The sequence below is a fragment of the Aegilops tauschii genome, chromosome 6 (genome assembly GCF_002575655.3).
Source record: "Aegilops tauschii subsp. strangulata cultivar AL8/78 chromosome 6, Aet v6.0, whole genome shotgun sequence".
NCBI lineage: Eukaryota > Viridiplantae > Streptophyta > Magnoliopsida > Poales > Poaceae > Aegilops > Aegilops tauschii.
This window is the reverse complement of record NC_053040.3, coordinates 17,447,930-17,472,736: the sequence shown is the minus strand read 5'-3', so window position 1 is coordinate 17,472,736 and position 24,807 is coordinate 17,447,930. Positions and strand designations below refer to the sequence as shown.

The 24,807-nt window shown below is 43.8% G+C and overlaps 2 protein-coding genes and 1 pseudogene across 2 annotated transcripts; 2 read left to right on the top strand and 1 right to left on the bottom strand.

Moving 5' to 3' along the window:
- The first annotated feature begins 12,004 nt into the window (after positions 1 to 12,004).
- Positions 12,005 to 12,873, top strand: LOC109745217 (histone H2A.1-like). The gene is made up of 2 exons (XM_020304350.4): positions 12,005 to 12,277; positions 12,368 to 12,873. Exons 1-2 carry the CDS (start codon positions 12,101 to 12,103, stop codon positions 12,632 to 12,634), a joined length of 444 nt encoding a protein of 147 aa, XP_020159939.1. The 5' UTR covers positions 12,005 to 12,100; the 3' UTR covers positions 12,635 to 12,873.
- A 2,209-nt stretch (positions 12,874 to 15,082) lies between these two features.
- On the top strand, positions 15,083 to 15,745 carry LOC109745216 (histone H2B.2-like). The gene has a single exon (XM_020304349.3). It carries the CDS (start codon positions 15,173 to 15,175, stop codon positions 15,605 to 15,607), a length of 435 nt encoding a protein of 144 aa, XP_020159938.1. The 5' UTR covers positions 15,083 to 15,172; the 3' UTR covers positions 15,608 to 15,745.
- A 1,608-nt stretch (positions 15,746 to 17,353) lies between these two features.
- LOC109745215 (transcription termination factor MTERF8, chloroplastic-like) lies at positions 17,354 to 23,752 on the bottom strand (annotated as a pseudogene).
- Positions 23,753 to 24,807: the final 1,055 nt, after the last annotated feature.

Genomic DNA, 24,807 nt, shown 5'->3' with positions numbered 1-24,807 from the left:
CTGACAGTCGGGACCCACCTGGTCGAAGCGTACGTAGCATTGTCATTCTGGTCGCGAACGTGTACGTACATATATACTGGTGGATGTAGAGGCGCGCACGTGTCGTAGTAGAGGCGCGCACGTAGCATGTACACGTACGTACAGCGGCCAGGGTGCAAGAAAGAAAATACGGCCACGTATGTGTAGATACGGGCGGGGTCTCGAACGCCTACTCGCGCATATGTACGGCGAGGGCTCGTTGACATGGTTGGGTTGGAACGGAGAAACAGCGTCGTCGTCGTCATGGGGAGGCAACGGAATGCGTCGTGTTCATCGGGAGGCAACGGAACGCGTGGGAGCCAACCGGCTGGGTCGGAACGGAATGCGTGGTCGTGTTCATCGGGAGGGCTTCGACGGAACAGGCGATGGAAACGAGGCCTAGCGTACCGCAGAACGGAGGAAACGGCCTTGTGTTCGACCGGCCATGTTCGAAACGGGATCCTGTTCATCGGGAGGGGTCTGGCGTACCGCAAAGCGGACGAAACGGACCTCCTACGGTCGAAATGGGGGTCCTGTTGATCGGGAGGGGTGTGGCATACCGCAAAACGGATGAAACGGACCTCCTACGGTTGAAACGGGGGTCATGTTGATCGGGAGGGGTGTGGCGTACCGCAAAACGGACGAAACGGACCTCCTACGGTCGAAATGGGGGTCCTGTTCATCGGGAGGGGTGTGGCGTACCGCAAAACGGGACTCCACGGGATACTGTTCATCTCCACCGTCGACCTCCTCCAGCCTCCACGGGCTACCGTCGACCTCCTCCAGCCTCCACGGGCTCCTGTTCATCCAGCCTCCACCACGCGCTACTCCACCGGCTACTGTTCAACCACCCCTCCACTGTCTACTGTTCATCCAGCCCTCCACACCATGGGGTCCTATTCAACCACCCCTCCACGGGCACCCCTCCACCGTCTACTGTTCATCCAGCCCTCCACACCACGGGGTCCTGTTCATCCAGAGGCAACGCCACCGCTCACTGTTCATCCACCCCCCCCCCCCCCGCAACGCTCACTGTTCATCCCAGAGGCAGCATCGATTGGCTTCAGTTAGCAGCAGTAGCGAAGGAATCGCTCGATCGAGTTCAGTTAACAGCCATCGATCGATCACTCGGGTTCAGTAACGTGTAGCCTGCAGTGCAATCGCTCGGGTTCAGTTAGAGCCCAACGCCTCGCTCAGGTTCAGTTAGAGCCAACGCCTCGCACACACGCGCGTACGTGTACGAGAGAAACGCGCATCGCTCGGCCCCCGACCTCCCACCGTAATCGGGAACTCCCCGAAATTTTCCTCGCCCTCGCTTCTACCATGGTTTTTTTCCGTCATGGATGGCCCAAAGAATGTCATGCAGTTGCGTCTCCCGCCCGCCCAGGACGAAAAGCCCATTTTCTGTCATGTTTTTTTTCATAGAAGTAGGAGCCCACCACATCTATGATGATACCGGGTTTTGTCACAATTATCGTCATAGAAGTGTCATATGTATGACAGAAAAAAAATTCGTTCGGCCCAAAATGTCACGGATGTGTCTTTTTTTGTAGTGAAAACTCAATCCATTACAAGAGAGTAGAGGGGGAGAAACATCATATGATCCAACAATAATAGAAAAGCTCGCGATACAACAAGAGCGTGCCAAATCAAGAACACGAGAGAGAGATCAAACACATAGCTACTGGTACATACCCTCAGCCCGGAGAGTGAACTACTCCCTCCTCGTCATGGAGAGCGCCGGGATGATGAAGATGGCCACTGGAGAGGGATTCCCCCCGGCAGGGTGCCGGAACGGGTCTAGATTGGTTTTCGGTGGCTACAGAGGCTTGCGGCGGCGGAACTCCCGATCTAGGTTATGTTCTGGAAGTTTGGGTATATATAAGAGGTGTTGGCGTCGGGAACAAGTCAGGGGGGTCTCCGAGGCGGCCACGAGGTAGGGGGCGCGCCCAGGGGGTAGGGCGCGCCCCCACCCAAATGGGTGCCTCGGGACTCTTCTGGCCCATCTCCGATGCTCCGTGGGCTTCTTCTGGTCCAAAAATAATCTCCGTGAAATTTCAGGTCAATTGGACTGCGTTTGGTTTTCCTTTTCTGAGATACTCAAAAACAAGGAAAAAACAGAAACTGGCACTGGGCTCTAGGTTAACAGGTTAGTCCCAAAAATCATATAAAATAGCATATAAATGCATATAAAACATCCTAGATGGATAATATAATAGCATGGAACAATCAAAATTATAGATACGTTGGAGACGTATCAGGTATACACATATTTTTGTTATTGTTGATTATGTCACTAAATGGGTAGAAGCTATTCCAACTAGCAGTGCTGATCACAACACCTCTATTAAAATGCTTAAGGAAGCTATTTTCCCAAGGTTTGGAGTCCCTAGATATTTAATGACTGATGGTGGTTCACACTTTATTCATGGTGCTTTCCGTAAAATGCTTGCTAAGTATGATGTTAACCATAGAATTGCGTCACCTTATCATCCTCAGTCTAGTGGTCAAGTTGAGCTTAGCAACAGAGAAATAAAATTAATTTTGCAAAATACTGTTAATTGGTCCAGGAAGAATTGGTCTAAGAAATTAGACGATGCACTTTGGGCTTATAGAACAGCTTATAAAAATCCTATGGGTGTGTCTCCTTATAAAATGGTTTATGGAAAAGCTTGTCATTTACCTCTTGCATTAGAACATAAAGCATATTGGGTAGTTAAAGAACTCAACTATGATTTCAAACTTGCTGGTGAAAAGAGGTTATTTGATATTAGCTCACTAGATGAATGGAGAACCCAAGCATATGAAAATGCAAAGTTATTCAAAGAAAAAGTTAAAAGATGGCATGACAAAAGAATCCAAAAGCGTGAGTTTAAAGTCGGAGAATATGTTCTTTTGTACAACTCTCGTTTTAGATTTTTTGCAGGGAAACTCCTCTCGAAATGGGAAGGCCCATATGTCATCAAGGAGGTTTACCGGTCCGGTGCCATCAAAATAAACAATTCCGAAGGTACTAACCCGAAGGTTGTCAATGGACAACGAATAAAGCATTATATCTCAGGTACGCCTATTAATGTTGAAAGCAATATTATCCAAACTTTGACACCGGAAGAATACATAAAAGAGTCCTTCCGGAACACTCCAGAATCATCAAAATAAGGAGGTGCGTAGTACGTCAAGCAAACGGACTCCAAAAAATCTGCAAAAATATTTTTTATCAGTTTTGTAATATTTCAAAATTTTGGAAATAAAGAAACTTCCAGGAAGCGTCCCCTGGTGGGCACAATACACCAGGGCGTGCCAGGCTTGTCTGGCGCGCCCAGGTGGGTTGTGCCCACCTGGGACACCTCCCGTACTCTATTTTTCTTCTGTATGCTTGTCCTGCAAGATAAAATTTCTAATTATACTTCCCGAACCTGTTAACCACCGTATCGCGAAGAAATCCTCTGTCCTCTTTTCTTGCCGTTTCCGGTCAGGTTTATCAAGCCAAGTATCATGCCTTCCTGCTCCTCCAACCTCATGGAAGAAGATGCTTGGCTGATGAAGATCGATATTAAGCGGGAGGAGCCTACGGACGCCACCAAAGGAGAACTGAGTATCCGGTATGGGCATCCCCCTTGGCTTTCGCCAAGCTTGGGGGAGGTGCCCCGGTATCGTATCATCCCACTATCTTTTTGCCTTTACTTAATTTAATTCGATCCTTTCTTATTTAAGAGTTTGCTTAGTGATCTATCATTGTAATTGTGCGCAAATTATATAACAAAGTTTAGTGTGAGTTTTTGCTTTCATGTTGCAAATAAAGAAAAGGGGGGGAAATAAGAAAGAGAGAAAATGAGAAAGGACATAAATAAAGGAAAGGAAATGAATCAATAAGATTATATACTAATCCTATGGTAGGTGATAGCACCACATAAGGAAAAGTATAAGTAAGAAAATTTTAGTAGAGATCGACAAACATAGCATTGGTCAATGATGCAACTCATGAAAAAATTAATAAGGGAAGAGAAGATTCACATATAAATATACTATCCTAGAAATCTTTTGTGATTGTGAACCCTCATCAAAATATTATATGCCAAAATTGTTGACGTTGGACAAGGAAGACAACTTAATGGTTTATGTTTGTTTATATTCACATAGAAGTCATATTGTCATAGATCCTTCAACATGTGGTGCTTGCCCCTATCTTTGCTAGCCAAAAATTCCACACTAAGTAGAGATACTACTTGTGCATCCAAAAACCCTTAAACCCAAATCTTTTTCAAGTGTCCACCATACCTACCTATGGATTGATAAAGATCCCTCAAGTAAGTTGTCATCGGTGCAAAAAGGCAATAAAAATTGCTACTAAAAGTGTGAGATCATTTAGTATAAGAGAAAATTGAGCGTTGTACGAACTTGGATGACAAAGAATAAAAGCAAAAGACTGCATAATAAAGGTTGTCATCTTAAGGGGAAATACAACGTGACGTTCTCTTGCACTAAGGGATTGAGCATTGAAACAAATAAGCGCATGGCAACCTCTGCTTCCCTCTGCGAAGGGCCTATCTTTTACTTTTATGTATTTACCTTTATGCAAAGAGTCAAAAGTTTTCCTTCTATTCCTTTTTATTTTCTCTTTTGGCAAGCATCATGTGGTGAGGAAAGATTTAGTCACATATGTCCAGTTGAATATAGATAGCATGAGTTACTATTGTTGACATCACCCTTGAGGTGAGCATGTTGGGAGGCGAAACTATAAGCCCCTATCTTTCTATGTGTCCGGTTGAAACGTTTTGCTCATGGGTACGAGTAGAGTGTTAGCAATCATAGAAGACTATAGGATGGTTGAGTATGTGGACTTGCTTTAAAGGCTCCGATACGTGACTCTTCCTGAAAAGATGATGAATTTTAGTTTCAAAGTTGACTGAGAACATAGTTTGTTGGTTTCTAATAGAGTTTTTGCTTTATACTTTGATTGTGTGGTGAACTGTTACTTATTCATGGGAATTATATGATGCAAGTCTATGATAAAAGTCCTATGTTAAAATTTTGTTGCTGTTATAATAATCAACATGATGCTTCTATGTCCGTATTCTGTTTTTATCGACACCTCTCTCTCAAAGCACGTGGACATGTTTTTCGATTTCGGTTTTCGCTTGAGGACAAGCGAGGTCTAAGCTTGGGGGAGTTGATACGTCCATTTTGCATCATGTTTTCTTGCTGTTATTTATAATGTTTTTATCCATAATAATGCTTTTTGGAGTAATTCTAATGCCTTTTCTCTCACAATTTGTAAGGAACACACAAAGAGGGAGATTCCGGCAACTGGAAATCTGGACCTGGAAAAGCTACGTCAGGTCACCTATTTTGCACAACTCCAAATGAGCTGAAACTCCACAAGGAATTTTTATGGAATATTTAAGAAATAATGGAGCCAATAAACACCAGAGGGGGACCACCAGGTGGGCACAACCCACCTGGGCGCGCCAGGCCCCCCTGGCGCGCCCTGGTGGGTTGTGGCCTCCTCGGCCCACCTCCGGTGCCCATCTTCTAGTATATAAGTGATTTTGACCTAGAAAAAAATCACGGGAAGGCTTTCGGGACGAAGCACCGCCGTCTCGAGGCGGAACTTGGGAAGGAACACTTTTGCCCTCCGGCAGAGCGATTCTGCCGGGGGAACTTCCCTCTCGGAGGGGGAAATCATCGTCATCATCGTCACCAACAACTCTCACATCTTGGGGAGGGCAATCTCCATCAACATCTTCACCAGCACCATCTCATCTCAAACCCTAGTTCATCTCTTGTATTCAATCTTGTTACCGGAACTATAGATTGTTGCTAGGGGGTGGCTAGTAGTGTTGATTACATCTTGTAGTTGATTACTATATGGTTTATTTGGTGGAAGATTATATGTTCAGATCCATTATGCATATTAACACCCCTCTGATCATGAGCATGTGTCATTGTTTGTGAGTAGTTACCTTTGTTCTTGAGGTCACGGGATAAATCATGTTGCAAGTAATCATGTGAACTCGATATGTGTTTGATATTTTGATAGTATGTGTGTTGTGATTCCCTTAGTGGTGTCATGTGAACGTCGACTACATGACACTTCACCATATTTGGGCCTAAGGGAATGCATTGTGGAGTAGTAAATAGATGGTGGGTTGCGAGAGTGACAGAAACTTAAACCCCAGTTTATGCACTATTCCGTAAGGGACCGATTGGATCCTAGAGTTTAATGCTATGGTTAGGATTTATCCTTAATACTTTTCTCGTAGTTGCGGATGCTTGCGGAAGGGTAATCATAAGTAGGAGGTTTGTTCAAGTAAGAACGGCACCTAAGCACCGGTCCACCCACATATCAAATTATCAAAGTAGCGAACACAAATCGAACCAACATGATGAAAGTGACTAGATGAAATTCCCGTGTACCCTCAAGAACGCTTTGCTTATCATAAGAGACCATTTTGGCATGTCCTTTGCCTCAAAAGGATTGGGCTACCTTGCTGCATACTTGTTACAATTATCGTTACTTGCTCGTTACAAATTATCTTGCTATCAAACTACTCGCTACTTACAGTTTCAGCACTTGCAGACATTACCTTACTGAAAACTACTTGTCATTTCCTTCTGCTCCTTGTTGGGTTTGACACTCTTACTTATCAAAAAAAGCTGCAATTGATCCCCTATACTTGTGTCCCATCATAGAGCATCAACATGAACATCATTATGATTCTCAGAAGGTTTCTTTACCGCAGGTTCACTAGAAGCATGCAAAGTTCGATCATTTTTATTTTTCTCTTTTAGATGAACTAGGTGCATCAATATTAATTCTCTGAGAATCTTGATCAATTCTTTTAGGATGACCTTCATGATATAGTGGCTCCTGAGTCATTCTACCTCCTCTGGTCATTACTCTAACAACATGATCATTCATTTTATTATTCATCTCATTTAGAAAATCATTTTGGGACTTAGCAACTTGTTCTAATTGAGTATGAACCATGGATGCATGTTTACCTAAACCGTTAAGATCATTAGCAATTCTAAACATCAAGTCACTTAAGCGATCAATCAAAATAGCATTCTTTTTCAATTGATTCTTAACAACAAATTAAAGTGTTCCTGATTAACAATGTAATTATCAAATTCATCCAGGCATTGACTAGCAGATTTATTATAAGGAATATCACCTTCATCAAATCTATAAAGAGAATTTACCTTCACTACCTGTGTCGGTGTATCGAGTCCATGTATTTCTTCAATAGGTGGTAAATTCTTAACATCTTTAGCTTTAATACCCTTTTCTTTCATAAATTTCTTTGCCTCTTGCATATTTTTAGGGCTGAGGAATAGGATACCTCTTTTCTTCGAAGTTGGTTTAGGTGGTGGTTCAGGAAGTGTCCAATCATTTTCATTTCTCAATATATTATTCAATCCTTACCCAAAAACACAACCAACATAACTATCTAGGTAGTCCCTAGAAGCATCGATTAGTCCATTATAAAAGATATCAAGTATTTCATTGTTCTTAGGAGGATGACCAGGCAAAGTATTAAGTAATTGGAGAAGCCTCCCCTGAGCTTGAGGGAGACTCTCTTCTTCAATTTGCACAAAGTTAAATATTTCCTGTAAGACAGCTTGTTTCTTATGAGCAGGAAAATATTTTTCAGAAAAGTAATATATCATATCCTGGGTACTACGCACACAATCAGGAGCAAGTGTATTAAACATTTCTTAGCGTCACCCTTTAATGAGAAAGGAAACAACTTAAGGATATAGTAGTAACAAAAATTTTCCTCATGAGCAAATAGGGTGGCTATATCATTTAATTTAGTAAGATGTGACGCAACAGTTTCAGTTTCATAACCATGAAAAGGATTAGATTCAACCAACGTAATTAACTCAGGATCGCCAGAGAATTCATAATCCTGATGAGTAACAAAGATAGGTGGAGTAGAAAACTTAGGATCATATCTCATTCTTGCATTTAGGGATTTTTCTTTCAGCTTACTCAATAATTTCTTAACATCTTGTCTATCATTACAAGCTAGAAATTCTCTAGCTATCTCCCATCCATAACATAACCCTCAGGTATCTTAGGCATTTCAATTCTAGGAGAGCTAGGCATGATAGGTGAATCATAATTTTCAGCAGTTTCAGTAGTTTCAAGTTCTTTGGCTTTATTAAGTTGTTCATCAAGAAATTCACCTAGTGGCACAGTTTCATTAAACAGAGTGCTATCATCAACAATAGCATCATTCATAGCAGAAGTAGCACCATCAATTACTTGCGACATATCAGATTGAATAGCAAGCGGTGGTGTCGTAAGCCTACTCAAAACAGAAGGTGAATCAAGTGTGGAGTTAGATGGCAATTCCTTACCTTCTCTCGTCTTAGAGGATACGATCTTGGTTCTAGTGTCTTTCAGATTCTCCGTAATTATCAGCAAATATAAATCCCAAGTGACTCAACAAATGGAGTGATGCTCCCTAGCACCGGCGCCAGAAAAAGGTCTTGATAACCCACAAGTATAGGGGATCGCAACAGTTTTCGAGGGTAGTATTTAACCCAAATTTATTGATTCAACACAAGGGGAGATAAAGAATATTTGCAAGTATTACCAGTTGACTTGTCAATTCAACCACACCTGGAGAAATAAATATCTGTAGCAAAGTGTTTAGTAGCACATTAATATGCTAGTTTTGATAGCAGTGGTAACAATAGTAATAGTAACGGTAACAGTAATAGTTGCAGTTTTGTAGTGATTGTAACAACAGCAGCAACGAAAGTAACTTAGCAAAGTTCAATATGCAAAAAGTGTAGGCATTGGATCAGTGATGGATATTTGTGTTGGATGACATTCATCATATAACAGTCACAACCTAGAGCGATACACAATAGATGCAATTCATCAATGTAATGTAGGCATGTATTCTGTATATAGTCATACATGCTTTTAATAAGAACTTGCATGACATCTTTTGTCTACCCTCCCATGGCAGCGGAGTCCATATGGAAACTAAAGGATATTAAGGCCTCCTTTAATAGAGAACCGAAACAAAGCATTAACACATGATGAGTACATGAACTCCTCAGATTACGGTCATCACCGGAAAGAATCCCAACTATTATCACTTTGGGGTATGCGGATCATAACACGTAATAGGTGCATATAACTTGCAAGATAGGATCAAGAACACAAATATATTCATGAAGACATAAAGGATTTAGATCTAAAATCATAGCACTCTGGCAAGCATTAAGCATAGCAAAGTCAGAGCAATATCAATTTCAGAACATAGTGGATACTAGGTATCAAGCCCTAAAAAATTGACTCGATTACATGATAAATTGCATCCAACCCCATCACCTTCCAGCAAGCCTACGGAGTAATTACTCACTCTCGGCGGTGAGCATCATGAAATTGGCGATGAAGAAGGGTTGGTGATGATGATGGCGACAAACCCCCCTCTCCAGCCCCGAACGGACTCCAGATCTGGCCTAAAGATGAAGAACAGGAGGTGGCGGCGGCTTCACATCATAAAACATGATGAGACTTCTTCTCTTATTTTTTTTCTTGGGGAAAAGGAATTTACATGCTTGAGATTAGGGTCAGCAGAGCCACGTGGGCCCCACAAGGCATCAGGGCGCGCCCAGGGGGTGGCCGCGCCCTGTTGCCTTGTGGGCAACTGGTGCCCCCCTCCGGTGGATCTTCGCTCCAGTTTTTTGTATTCCATCAAAAATCTCCAAAAAGTTTCGTCCAATTACGAGAACTTTTGTTTTTGCACAAAAAACAATACCACGGTAGTTCTGCTGAAAACAACGTCAGTCTGAGTTAGTTTCATTCAAATGATGCAAAATAGAGTCCAAAACAAGAGCAAAAGTGTTTGGAAAAGTAGATACGACGGAGATGTATCAAGGGACGTGGAGGCGGAGTTCGCCGTCGCCCAAGCCGCGGAGATGGCGGAGCAGCAGACCATCATGGAGTCCATCCAAGACGAGGCCTATGTGGAGGCTAACTGGCAGTTCCTCCAGTAGGAGCGGGCGACGACCGATGCGCTATTCGTCGAACTTGACGCGAAGATAGAGGAGGAGGCCGGAGTGGAGCAGCCGGAGGCACTGGAGCTGCAGCCGCCGCCCATGTACCCGGAGCCGGGCACAGAGATAGTCGACATCTCTGACGAGGACTAGGGTAGGTGATCTACGTAGTATGTAGGTTTTTTTTCGCATGCTTTTGTATGGATTTAAGAATTTTAGTACGAGGTGTTCGGATGCAGTTGAGCAAATTTGAAGACTGACCAGTCACTGCCTGCGGACGCGCTTGGGCGCGTCCGCGGGTGTTTGAGGGGTCATATTTGTCATATGCGGCTGTAGATGCTCTGATAGTACTAAATCTTCTTACTAGTGCTGCCAAGCCCTAGTGACCCATCATTGTTGTGAGAAGGCGAATGTTCTGTGCAAAGGCTAGTGTTCAAGAGAAATATTGTAAAATGTAAACATTGATAAAATATACTCAAGGAAATTGGTTAGCCGAGTATTTAACTAGATTTGTTTAATACTGTTATTCATCACGAGTTCTTCAAAAAGTCACACTTTCTCATCGATATAATTCATACCATATCTTAGAGTTCACAAATTTCACTTGTGAACTCGTGTTTTCTCCACTTTTTCTTTGCTATACCCAGTCAGGTTCCTATGTCGTCAACTTTTCTTTTTGTCCTACTGCCATGTAGAGACTAGATGAATATCAACTGCACAATCATGTGTCCAAAATCCAAATTGTGTGGATTGTGGAAGGGGGATTGTGACCGGAAGAGTCATTGACATAGGTGGTAAAGATTGTATCGGGGAGACCGAGGTAGTGGGTGGAAGATAGACATAGTTGATGTGAACCACAAACATATGTATGCCCCTGTTGCAATGCACATACAATTAGCTATTCTAAATAAAAAAACTCGTATTTGCTCAGAAGATTAGGATTATTGCGTGGCGTGCTGCTACGAATAGTTTGGCAGTCCAGATGAATAGAGTTAAACACCATCAGACTAACTCATGTATGTGCTCTATTTGTGGTATGGAAGATGAAAGCACTTTCCATGCTCTGGTGAGGTGTTCTAAATCTCGTGCTCTGCGGTTGGCCTTAAGAGATTCTTGGAATATTCCGGATGAAGAGTTATTCAAATGCTCAGGACTGGACTTGCTTTTGAGTTTGCTGGATCAGTTGAGCTTGCAGTAGCGAGAGCAAATTTTATTCCTTTTCTTGCGAGCTTGCCATCTGAGAAATGATTTAATTTTCGGAAAGGGAAAGGAATCCATTACTAACTCGGCAAATTTTGTGGAAAATTATTGGTCTTCTTATGCGAGCAATCACAACACTATACAGTTGGATTCTTGTAACAAAGGTAAGGAAAAGGTGCGAGGTGTTATTGCGGATTTGGCATCGGTGAAAGAGCATGAGGTGTGGAAATCGCCTCCTGTGGATTGTATCAAGATCAACATCGATGCTAGTTTTGTGGCGAGTATTAATGCTGCCAGTGTGGGGGTTGCCGCTAGGAATTCGTCCGGCGGAATTATCATGTCCTCGTGGGATTTTATTAGTCAGTGTACTAGTGTCAATGAAGCTGAGCTCCGCGTGTGCCTAGCAGGTCTTTATATCGGTATTACCATTCATCAGTCTATTATTTTAGAGAATGATTGTGCTTTTGTACATTATTTCCTTGCGAATGACAAACTTGACAGATCCCTTCTTGTTGATCTGAAGAAAGAGATTCTGAGTATCGTCAAGATGTTCCAAAATTTGAGTGTCTCAAAAATAAATCGGTGTGCCAATGATGTTACCACGTACGTATTGCAAATCTCTGCTCTCTGATTGGTCCATCTGGACCTCCCCGCGCCCGCACGCTCCCCCCAGATCCAACGGCGGGCGCAGCACGTCACGCGGATCGCTCCCCCCTCCCGCGACGCTCCCGCCTCCAATAAAAGCCGCGCCCTCGCCCGCGTCCAAACCCACAAACTCAGTGCACTCCGATCCAGCGCAACCGCCGCCAAACACCACACCCCGACAATCCTCGTCGCCGAAGAAGTAGCAAGCAAGATGGCCGGAAGGAAGGGCGGCGACAGGAAGAAGGCGGTGACACGCTCCGTCAAGGCCGGGCTCCAGTTCCCCGTCGGCCGCATCGGGCGGTACCTCAAGAAGGGCCGATACGCCCAGCGCGTCGGATCCGGCGCCCCCGTCTACCTCGCCGCTGTCCTCGAGTACCTCGCCGCCGAGGTATGCGGCCGTTACTCTGTTCTTGAGCCACTGTTACTCTGTTCTTGCCCTGTTCGACGGATGACTGACAGATTTCGTTTTGGATCGCAGGTCCTGGAGCTCGCCGGCAACGCGGCCAAGGACAACAAGAAGACCCGCATCATCCCGCGCCACCTGCTGCTCGCCGTCCGCAACGATCAGGAGCTCGGCAAGCTGCTCGCCGGCGTCACCATCGCCCACGGCGGCGTCATCCCCAACATCAACGCCGTGCTGCTCCCCAAGAAGTCCCCCGCCGCCGCCGAGAAGGAGGCCAAGTCGCCCAAGAAGAAGACCTCCACCAAGTCCCCCAAGAAGAAGACCGCCGCCACCAAGGAGTAACCGCCCCCATAGCCTGGCCAGTGTTGCTTAGATCCATTTCTCATGGACTAAGATGAGACCCTGCTAGTGTGTAGTGCCCGTCAGATTCGTCGAGCAAGGATGATATTGTATCTGTGATTTCTGTGACAATGGCGAAAGATGCAATCATCTCAATCTTGTACTACGAAATTCTCTCTTCTAGCATCTGTAATTTGAGCCATTTATCTAATCAAGCTGCGAGAAATTGAATCTATGAAGAACTAGCACTTGGGATTCCCAATCATCCTCCACCTCTCCCTGCGTCGCAGCTTATAAATTGATGATGGTGCTAATTAAATTGGATAAGCAAGATGCTTCAGAAGTCCTGCGGTCAAACATTTCAAATTAGATCTTGACCATGCCGAAGCATTTTGCAGACAATGTAACCTCTGTAGTTGAGCTGGTTACATGTTGCTCTGTTTGACAAAAGAATTCTTCCAGTTGGAGTTGAGCCGACTACATGCGAACTCAAGTTTGGATAGTTGTTTGATGCAGGTAACAAACCACAGATCTGAGAACGTTTTGGCAGCAAACTAAAATAACTTGCCAGGTGAGGTGCTGATTTTGTGTAATCAGCTAAAGCAGAAACAGACATTGAGAAATTTTGATAGGATTAGTCAGGCCCTTCAAAGAGTCCAGTAGAAAAATGTTCTTCACCGGAGTGCACAAGATTCCTGGGTACAGAAGCAAGTTGATGTTGAACGGTTGGAAAAATAATAAGCAAGAATTTCAGTAAAACTGATAAATAGAAAAAAAATAGGTTAAATGCAGAGTGGGTATAGCGTATACATTTTTTTTAATGGAGGAATGAGTTTTTTTTATTGCAGTGCGGTGGAGGAGTTGGACGAGGGATGCTAAGCGAGTGGTCCGACGCGCAGATGGCTTGTTAGGGCGACTGACCGAGTCCTGGGGCTTGGAGGGTGAGGTTGTCGACGAAAGCTGTACTCCAGTGACCGCGCCTTCCGGGTGTCGTTTCCTTGCTGGAGGCGTCAAGGTGGCAGTCCTCACTTTCCCTCCCGACAAGCAACCAGGGAAAACGTAGAACTGGTTTACCGAATTGGGCGATGGCAACGTTGTTAGCATTGTTTGGCGTTGCGCGCATTCCCTCTTGAGGGCATAGTTTTGGAGGTGCCGGTGGGATGGACTTGTGGCTTCGCCCGTGGGCGAACGTGGGGTCGACGATGACGATTCGCCGTCGGTGGGCAGTAGGAGCGTCCTTCACATGTGAGGTGCGTCGGGTGAGCCATGTCAGTCCTCCTCGTGGGATCGAAGCGGCATATATTTGATTTGTCGGACATATCATTCCTCTCTAGTGTCGTCATGGTTCACGGACAATCTCGTGACAAGCCCGGACTAATGCAACGTTTTTCAGTGTCAAGTCTGGTAGCAGCGAAGGCGCTTGAGTGCGTGGCGGGGTGTATTCTAGGTGTTGCCTTTCCGGCATGTTGTATGTATTATCGTGCTTCAGGCCCAGTCTAGCTAGGCCTCACTGTTTAGATTTTGCCCGGTTTTCCTCAATAAACCTAGCAACCCTTTTTTTCATTCTTCTTTTCTAGCACATGCTTGTGCAGTGCATTGCTTCTTCGGGGTGTTTTTTAATACCCATTTCTGATCAATGCTTCTTTTGATTCAAAGGATTTTCATAGGAATTTTGGAGGATTAGAATCTTTAGAAATCTTTTCTATGTTGGTTGTTTGATTCATATGATCGAATCCTATAGGGAATTTTTCCAGGGATTTCTTTGTACTACTTCCCATATGATTCCTAACATCCACTCCAACCTATCTGAAAGAATTCTTTGTTTTCCCTACTATACAATCAAACAAACCAAAATCTTGTAAGATTAAGATGAGCGTAACATTTCAATCTTATGTTTTCCCCGCAATTTTAGAATCCCGTTTAATTAAAGAGGCCGTGAATGAATTATTTTTTTTGCGTGGTTCTAATCATTGTACTCCCTCCGTCTCAAAATAAGTGTCTTAATTTTGTACTAACTTTAGTGCAAAGTTGTACTAAGATTGAAACACTTATTTTGATAACTCTCCTACTAACACTAAAGAAAAAAAAGACTACCCCATCTCCTGTATCCCATTGTTGATGAATCAGTAGAGAGAGACCTCGCTCAAATAAAATCAATAGAGAGAGACCTCCCTCCAAAAAAATAATCAATAGAGAGAGACCTGTGGCGTGTGAATTTTATCTGTGCTTTTATCTCTGGAGCATCCTCCAGTAAAAAAAAACCCACTGTTATCAAAATAAGTCGCCACGTCATCGATCCGCGCGAAAGCGCATCGGCTCCGTCCGTCTCAAGCATCACCGAACGGCTGGATCCACTCCACGGCATCGATCCGAGGCACCATCCTCTCCGCCAACCGCAGCCCAGCTCCTTCCTCCTCCCCCGCTCCCTACATAACCTCGCCGCCCCCTCCGTCTCTACGCATCTCAGCATCAGCACTTGAGCAGCTCCCCTCACATCCCACGCCAAGCCCCACGCTCGAACCACCACCACCACCAGCACTCATGGCACCCAAGGCGGCGGAGAAGAAGCCGGTGGCGACCGCGGAGAAGACCACCGCGGGGAAGAAGCCCAAGGCGGAGAAGCGGGCGCCGGCGACCAAGGAGGCCGGCGGCGAGGCGAAGCAGCGGGGCCGGAAGAAGGGCAGCAAGGCCAAGAAGGGCGTGGAGACGTACAAGATCTACATCTTCAAGGTGCTCAAGCAGGTGCACCCGGACGTCGGCATCTCCTCCAAGGCCATGTCCATCATGAACTCCTTCATCAACGACATCTTCGAGAAGCTCGCCGGCGAGTCCGCCAAGCTGGCGCGATACAACAAGAAGCCCACCATCACGTCCCGGGAGATCCAGACCTCCGTCCGCCTCGTCCTCCCCGGCGAGCTCGCCAAGCACGCCGTCTCCGAGGGCACCAAGGCCGTCACCAAGTTCACCTCCTCCTAGGCTGGCCTCGTCGTCGTTTCATGAGCTGATGGCGGCAGGCGTCGTGTATGTAGTTGGAAGCAGTACGATGTTACAATCTTTGTAAGAATTGTGCTGCTTGTGGCCTTGAAGAAATAGTGATGTTGCTGTTTGAATCAATGTTCGTCTGTGCTTGCGTGTCGCTTCAGAGTTCAGACTCTTCTTGATGCTATTTGTTTATGTCAGCAAGTTTCTACTGTGATAGTTTATCTAATTTTAATTTGCTGCCATTTTATCTACTGTGATAATTTAATTATGTTCCAGATCGACAGATAGAAACCTCTAATTTTAAATCTAGTATACTATTTCAAGTTTGAAATTCTGTAGGCAAATTCATGAACTTTGCAGTTGTTTATGTGTTGTTATTTTTCCCCCCTCTTTTGGCGGCATGTAAGTTTTTTTTAACCTATACTGTTGCTGCCATTTGAGTAAAACTGAAGTTGGTGAGCCTTGTTAATTTCCGACGGAACATTACAAGTTTTTTTCCTCAGTGGACTTGTCATCCATATGGCAAGAAGCCAAGAACAGCTTGCCAACTAGTGTTCAGAAATTCAGAATGCATTAGATTCAGATTAGCTTCTTGAGATAAATTAGAGGCTACTTTTTGCCAAAAAAAAAAGAAGAGATAAATTAGAGGCAGTGCACCCATGTTTTAGAGTCAAGGAACATGACAGATGCAACCATCATCTTTTTAGGATGGCCCACAGAAAGCTTGCTGTTGCTGCTATTGAGTACTGAGACACCTGAATTTTTTCTCTAAATATGTTTATACTACACTAGCTAATTTTTCTTTCTTCTGCTACTACACTTGGTAATTTTGTGATCACGAAGCCACCAATTTTGTGAATGTGCAAAGTTTTTCTAATGCTTCATTTCTCTACGTTTATGTACATTTGTATGGATATATGAATTCACCATCGCCATCTTTGGGAACGGGAGCTGTTCCTCATTTGTGTTAGATGATGGTACTATCATGTAAGAGCTGTGCCGCGTGAGTCTGAAGAAATAGTATTGCTGCTGCTTAAATTAATGTTCATGGTGTGCTTGCATGTCAAATCAGATTCTTTGCATACAAGTTTTAAGTTTGAATTTCTGAAGTTAGTTCATGAATCTTACCATTGTCCAGGCTTTGTTAGCTTCCTCATTTTCTCTACTCATTTTGGCGCCGTATAAAAAATTCAAACCTCTACCGTTGGCACCACATCAAAGCACCCGGACGTCGTGCTGCGAGCCAGCCTGGAGGAATTTGAACTTTTGGAGGGTGCAGCAAGCACTGCCAGGAACAGAAGCATTTGAGCGGCAACTCTAGTTGACATGCATTCAAACCTTGCGGATATCATAGCGAGTTTGACTGAATATTTGGAGAGGATTGCTAGGTGAATGCAATGCACCTCAAATTAGGCTGTTTTAGCAGGTGAAAGATGCTCATGTGTGTTGAGAGAGTCATTTGGGTCCTGTTTGAATCGTTTTCATTTCCAATTTTCTTCATCTTTAGCAAATGATCCCTTCCCCTCTTAATGCAGAAGCAGAGCTCCTGCTGTGAATGTCAAAATGGATGCAAAAGCCACAAATGCAGATGAACGAATTTTGCAACCAAAAAACACAAGTCCGAATGAGAGAAATGATTAGAGGGGGACTGAAGCTCCACAAGCAGAAAAGGTGGAGCGGGAAAAATAATTGATTGTCTGAAGGAACAACTTGCAGCTAGCGCTAAAGATGCAGTTGAGATACAAGAGAACCAATACAGCTTCTTTTTTATTTTGTGGAAGAACCAATACAACTTGAGGTATACCTTAATACATTAGTTTTTCCTAGCTAAATCCAGTAGTACAGAGCAAATCAATAACCTAAGAAACAACCAAGGCTCCATGGACATGTGGAGAAAACAATCTGGTACAGCAACATATGCCTGCGTAAGGACCATGACGTGGATTTTCCATTAATAAGAAAGAGAGAAAACTGGTAAACTAAAATGCATAGTAGCCTTGGCCATTTCTTACAATGGATCTGGGTTAATCTCGCAGATTACATGGCTCAGCAAAACAGAAGTAACTTTTTGGCAAAGCTTGCCACCAAAGAGAACCACAGGCATGTCCATGGGGATCATTAGTACAAGTAGAGATACATTTTGGTGTTCCTGGTCACTTTTATCAGCAACATCTTGCAAGAGTCCGTCGTTTTGGACCCTCATCGTCTGGTTCAGGATCATGAGATCCGAACTACAAACATAATCTCTTTTCTCGACAATAGAACGATAACCCATCACCAGTTTACTGACTTGGCAAATTGGCAATCCATCAAAAACGGCAGCCTGAAACATGTCTTTGCGCATCATTTGCTTAGCTAGGTAGATTCTGCAAGGCATCCAAGCTTCTGCCTATTCTTTCTTCTATCCACGCAAGTCTCCTCTCAAGTTTTAGCACACTGGCATGAATAACCCTAATATCAACTTCCGCAAGCTTGGCAAATGAGCGTAGCAACATGTAATAATCAGCGTGCCCAACACAAACAAGACTACCAGTTATTGTTTTCTTTCTGTAGTGAAGATAGCCATCCGATCTCGGACACTTCCTTGGCGGCATATACCAAAATCCTTGGTCTTCCATTTCTGACTTGATACATAGTATCCCTGATGATGATGCAGAAGACGACCTTGCGCCGACAAAAGTTCCATCCCGACCTCGTTTATTCAGTCCAGTTGTGGTTCGCATCTCCTCCATGTGCGGTTTTGGATTCTCATCCTGCAATGCAACAGATTTAGCCATCAAGTCAACAACATTCACCCCCAAAAGACGTGCAGAAATCCTCAAGGTGCTTCATTTGTACAAATTTTAAGCCCAGATATGCTGCGAATAAAATAGTGTTTTTTTTACGAATAATAATTGTTTTTCTCTCCAGCTTTTAATTTTATAATTTGGCCGTTTCTCAAAAACAAAACCAGCTGTGTTTGGTTTATATAATCATTTATGTTTTCTTTCATGCTGATTTTGCTCCTCAAATAATATTCATAGATAGAAGGTTATTAATGGTTTGTACCCAAGGTTCCGAAATGCTAGGTAGAGATCATTGGAAGTTCAAAATAAATATATGATTAGAGTACAACAGAAAACTTTTTCTGAATACAACTTTATTGTTCTTAATCTGTAAAATTTATAGTATGTCAGTTCCTCAAAATATAACAAAATATCATTCAAACCAATTGTGTTTGGTTTCTAAGATCATTTGTGTTTTTTGTGTGTGCTAATCTGATAAATACAAAGCATAAGACCATCAATACAAAGGAGCACTTACAAAGAATCCGTAAACAAAGATGGCAAGTAGAAACATAACAACATAAAAACAGAGGAAAATATAACCATGACAATATAAATTTACCACATGATATTGTTGCCAGTAGTTTGCAAACTATTGGATGGAACTTTCTGTAATTCTGCAGCTATGAAAAGCTAACTGCAAGGCATGAAATTAACTAATGACACCAAGTGATGAGGAAAAGAGAAGCAAGCGCAGAAGTTCACCAATGAAATCAAGCAATGACCAGTATCTGAAGATGGCCCATCACTGAACACTGATACTTCCCAAATTACTCTTAAAATAATGGAACTGACAACACATAATTCGTTCAGCCATGATTTAGAAAAATATAATTAGATGAGACCATTCAGCCATGTCATCCAGGCTGGCAAGGAGTTTGGCTTTTTACCGGTACAGGCACACACTTTGTTTTGTCAGACACCGCTCTGGCTCACCACCTAGGGGGTGACCCAGATGGATCATGAACTACTACCCATCGCCATCATGCTTGGCTTCTTCCCACACTGCAAACCCAACCTCCTCACCGTGCTCTCGCAATCCCAGGGTGACAAAGGTGGCTCCTTGTCCCCCAGAATAGGATGAGTTTGTCATCAACTTGGGCACCAGTCACCAGATGGAGTCATTGAGATATGATCGCCAATAGCAATGGGGTCACCTCACAGCAAGAAAGAGAAGGCAGTAGCATCTAGAATAATAGATAATACAGTGTAAAGGCAGATCTCTGTGTGATAGAGGCCATAAATATAAGAATACCAGTAAAGTGTTCTTGTAAGTCTAGAGTGTGAAACAGGGCCTTACAGACAAGTTGATCCCAGGCTATTGTTGGCACTATTTGATAACATGAAGTCGGTAATGAAAATACTAGTTGGAGCCTTGGAGGTGCAGGGCACAAGAAACATGATGGCACACTGAGACTCTGTTTAGACCTGGAAAATTGTCCAGCAGGTGTGTGCAGAGGCATGGATTCGACAGCTCCACCAGTTGAATCTTGATCAGACGGCAAAGAGTATTGATCTGGCGAGACCTTACATAATATCATTGCATATTAGTAGAGCAAAAAAAAAAACTGAGCTATTATCTATTTTTTCTTTCATCTTCCATTAAATGTGGTAACTATCTCATACTGAAGTACTAACTTCCTCTGTTCCAGAATTAGTTACCTGGGTTACAAACTTAGAAAAGAACCAGTTTGGTCAACTTAATTTTTTTAGGCGCGTGGAATTGAAGTATACTATTAATATTCAAGGCAATCATAAGAAAATATTTGCAGTTCTCTGAATACAACCACTCAGTCACAGGATGGAAGAATCATGTTTTTTCTCTAGTACACAACTAAAGTATTTGTCCTTGTGTGGTACATCGGTTGCATCAATGAAAAGTAGATTCATATATATCAGAGGGACATTACGCTGAGTGGAGAACTGGCATTACTCCCACTTCAGTAAAATGCATATGGTCTACTTCAGTGGCAGCACCACAAGGACCAAGGATGTAAATTAATGGATTTTTTTTGAGAAAAAAAATTCATTGAATATAGATAAACTTCATTCATGGATAAATTTGACATACATGCATACATACATAAACTTCAGTAAATATAGATAAGAATATTTTATATAACTACCTAGCTCTCGAGCATATCCATGTTGAGAAGCTTTGTGCCATTTTCTTTTGTTCCAGATTAACATGTCAATTGATCTCAGAATTCAGTCTTCCCCTGATACAGTAACATGCTAGACCAGACAGAACTGACCCCATAAACCATATATGCCAACCATGCAGAAGGATTATAATATATGTGTAAATAGAGTAAGGAATGCTCTCTATCTGCATGCAGTGACCTTCCATGCATAAATATTCCTGATTTGCTATACCAATTTTTCTTCCTGTGAGGAGTCTTGAAAGATTGGCATTTGTGGTTGTGACGGTTAAATAGTATGGAGATACTCCTCAGAAATAGTATGGTGAATAAGTTCTGTGCATATGTCCAGCAGAAAATTTACATCAGACTAATTAGGGTCGTTTTTCTTTTATTTCGGAGATATTAGCTGGAATTTCGGAGTAAACACATAAGTCTAATCCCAGTGAAAAAATTCAAGCTATCTTAACCTCCAATTTTGATCAAGTAAAACCCGTTTACGGAAGTTATGAATCTGAAGAGTAGAGTGACTTTTTCCTAGTGGCAATATGCTTAGATATATCCCTCCTATTTGAACAAAATATCCAATGCATTTGTCCCCACATAAATATAAAGCACTGATCAACACAAGCATGTACATCCGTCCTAGTGTTTTAACTCACCTCAGTTCAAGTCACTGAGCAGAACAAAAAATAGCAACAGCAGCCCAGATCTGCTGACGCTCTGCAGAAGCAACAGAACAGAGGCGCACTACATTCAATGGCTGACAAGCGAGTTGGAGTCACCACACTGATGTACACTTCATCACCGAGGTATAACCTTTACTAATTCATGAATTAATATTTCGCTTTTACTGAATATATACTATTTCTCATTTTTCTCTTCTTTTTCAGATCGATATGATTGTGATCATGTTTCAACAGGAAAAATGTTTGCATATAATGCCATGGTAACAGCAGCACGGTTAGTTATCCCTGCTGCTCATTAAACACAATCAGAACAGATATATACATCACTAAACACCAAGGATTACAAGTGCCCAGGTCACCGACTCGTGGACATGCTGTGACACTAGTTTGGTTGCAAGACAAGTACTAGTCGAGCAACTCTTAAATCTTAATCCTTGCTAAACAAAACAATTTGCAACTTTTTATGTTAGGATGGACAACAGGTTGAAGGTCTCAGTGTCGGCTCAAGGCAGCAAACTGTGATGAATTTTGTTGCAAAATATATTATTAAATCTACGATTTCACTCAATTGTAGACAGATATGAAGAAAAAACTTTTGCCCTCAGTGCAAGCTGTAGGTTGTAGTGGGAAAATCTCATATCATTTTCTTCTTCATATGTTAACAAGAACAAATGTTAGTTCAACCTTCATTGGATTTGCTTGTTATACATGGCACCTCCATTGGTTTATTCTGACAATTAATGGCGGATGCAAATGATAAGACTGATTCATATGTAGAAATTTGAAAAATTCCAAACTGAAAAAAGGTCAACTATGGTATTTAGGAACAAGTAAGGAGGAAGAAAACAAAAGGTTAAAAAAGAACAGACATCCATTCGAAATATATATCTAAGCAAACTTTAGTACTAACTGTCACAATATTTGTAAGAATAATCCAAATACTGAACATTGAACTGCAAACTTAGTACTAACTGAAATATGATGTAACTGAAAATACAATGAAGTCAAGAGGGAACATGCTAGATAAACGTTGCCATGAAAGCAGACTACACTGATATCTTCTCTAAGGAATGACAACAAACAGCATATCAGGGTTCAGGAATCAAATTGTCAGCAATGAGCAAACTGGCATGTAAAAAACACACTACAAGAGATAGCCCGCGTCCAGTTAGGCATAGAACAACGAGGCAGGAGTTACCAGCTTACTATGCAGAGTGAAAACTTTGTTGCGCCATACACACGTTACGAATTTTCATAGCCTGTTCCTGGTTCATCTAAACAAGAAATTAGTTGGCATCTCCCCTTTGCAAGCGGTTGCATAGTCCTCAGCGAGGTGTGGTGCAGCTTTCTTGTGAGGGCATATGTACTTGTCCACGAAATACTTCTCAGGCGTACTGACTGCAGTATAGAAGCCCAGCTCGCGATCTACCAATCCATTTTCCTTGAGGAACTTGAGAACATAGTACCGGGGCCTGACCCGGCCCTCCAGGCTAAGACAAGTAATTATCGGTCGATGAGCAATGTACATGGGCTCCAACCCCACCTCAGATAGCAGGAACTTGGACTTGCGCTGTAGCATGTCCTTAGAAATCCTGAGCAGCATCGGAGCCTTAGACAAAGCAATGACCACCTCAGCAGCAGACCACCTGAAGGTGTTCTTCAAGTAGTCCACTTTGGCGGCGATCTTGTCCTCATTGAGAAACGCGACAGCCTGCAGCGCTTGCCTGAACATCCCAGAGCCACGCGGCACGCCTAATCTTTCAGCACATGCCACCATCGCACGGACGCGCTCCGGGTTGGTGGTCAGCATCCTCGACACAGGGACACTCGGCTTGACAATATCGCAGTCACTTAGGCCGCACTCCCGCAGGAACACGACATTGGGCTTGATCACCTTGCCGAGGTCCGACGAGAGTAGGCAGGACGAGCGCTGGAGCGCCCGGAGGAAGTTGTCGAAGGAGCCGAAGAGGGGCAGGTAGTAGCGCATCTTGGAGACGATGGGCCTGGTTCGGAAGCAGTAGTGGGCAACCGAGACGAGGCGGGCGATCTCAGGAGGCGAGAGACCGAGGCCGGCGAGCCCGGCGACGACGGGGACCAGGGTTTTGTCCACTTTGGCGCAGAGGAAGAGCGGGTCTTTGGCGACGACGGCGGCGGCGTCGGTGCCGGAGAGGCCGAGGCCGGAGAGGAAGGCGAGGACGGCGTCGGGGTTGGCGGGGGACTTGAGGTGGGAGAGCTTCTTGGAGGCCTTGAGGGCTTGGGGCCGGGTGAGGCCGCAGGTGCCGACGAGGTACTCCTCGACGGCGAAGCTACTAGGGTTCGAGGGAATGGGGTCTGCGGCGGCGGAGAGGAGGCGGCAGAGAGAGGTGTTGGGAGCGGCGGAGGACGAGGAGAGGATGAGATGGGGAGGATGGAGCTTCGGAGGCGGAGCATGGCGGCGACGACGGCGGCGGCGGCGGCGGACGGAGCAGCAGGCAGCGTGTAATGGGCCGCAACCCATCCGTTTGTCGTGTGTATGTGGGCTCTATTCGGCCGGAGTTTTGATAGGCCCACATAAAATATTTCTTACATCTCAGAAAAAAAAAGCATATGATGTTTCTTGGACTCTTGGACCTGGACCCATGGACTCAAGGCCAATTTTAGGGGTCACGGGTCGACCCATTCTGACAAAATCATGTGGCCTCGCTGGCCCATTGGGTGCCCCAGGGCTGACCCGAAATTCAACTAGAATTCCACAGCTTTTTAGCTATGTATACACTACTTTTGCAGACTACTTCTACGACATTTAAAGCATGTCCATAACAATTAAGATACACACCATGATGCAACCATCCTAGATACATAAGGCAGGACCAGAGCATTATGAAGATGTCGGATTTAGTAGCAGAAATGTACTATTGCAAACTCGGATCAACTTCTATACGTAAAAAAAATTCAGATCAACTTATTTTACAATACGGTTCTTCCATGCAACAAAGTTAGCACTCCAAATTGAAAGGCTTGGCCATCTCATTCCGTTTAATTTTACGAGTAGAATGTGGAAAGGGGACACTGAGGTCAGAGGATATATGTCTTAACGGTCACAGGATCCGCTTCCTCGCCGCCTTGCATCTTCCTCTCAACGTGCTACTCCTTACTTCGCAAGTCTTGAACTCAAGAGTTTGCCGTGTGCTGTACTGAAACCGTGCACGAAGTATTTACACTGACAGTGCACGCGGAGTTTGGCCTCGCGCATGGAGATCAAACTGTGCATCACTCATGGACAAATCAAACTCTGCATCACTCATGGACCCGACCCGTTCCCATCTTGAGTTTGGAGGGGCCAAAAGCTAAAAAAGTTTTTTATGTAAGTCCTCCTAAAATTTTCCTTTCACAATTTGGTTCAAAGCTGGGGGGGGGGGGGGGGGCACAGCCCCCCCAGCACGACACATAGCTCCGCCATTGGACATAATGGTGGTTGATGATATCAAGAATGGAACTCGAGGAATTATATAGTGACATGGTCAGCGAGATTGAATGGCGATACAAGTCCTTTACGACCC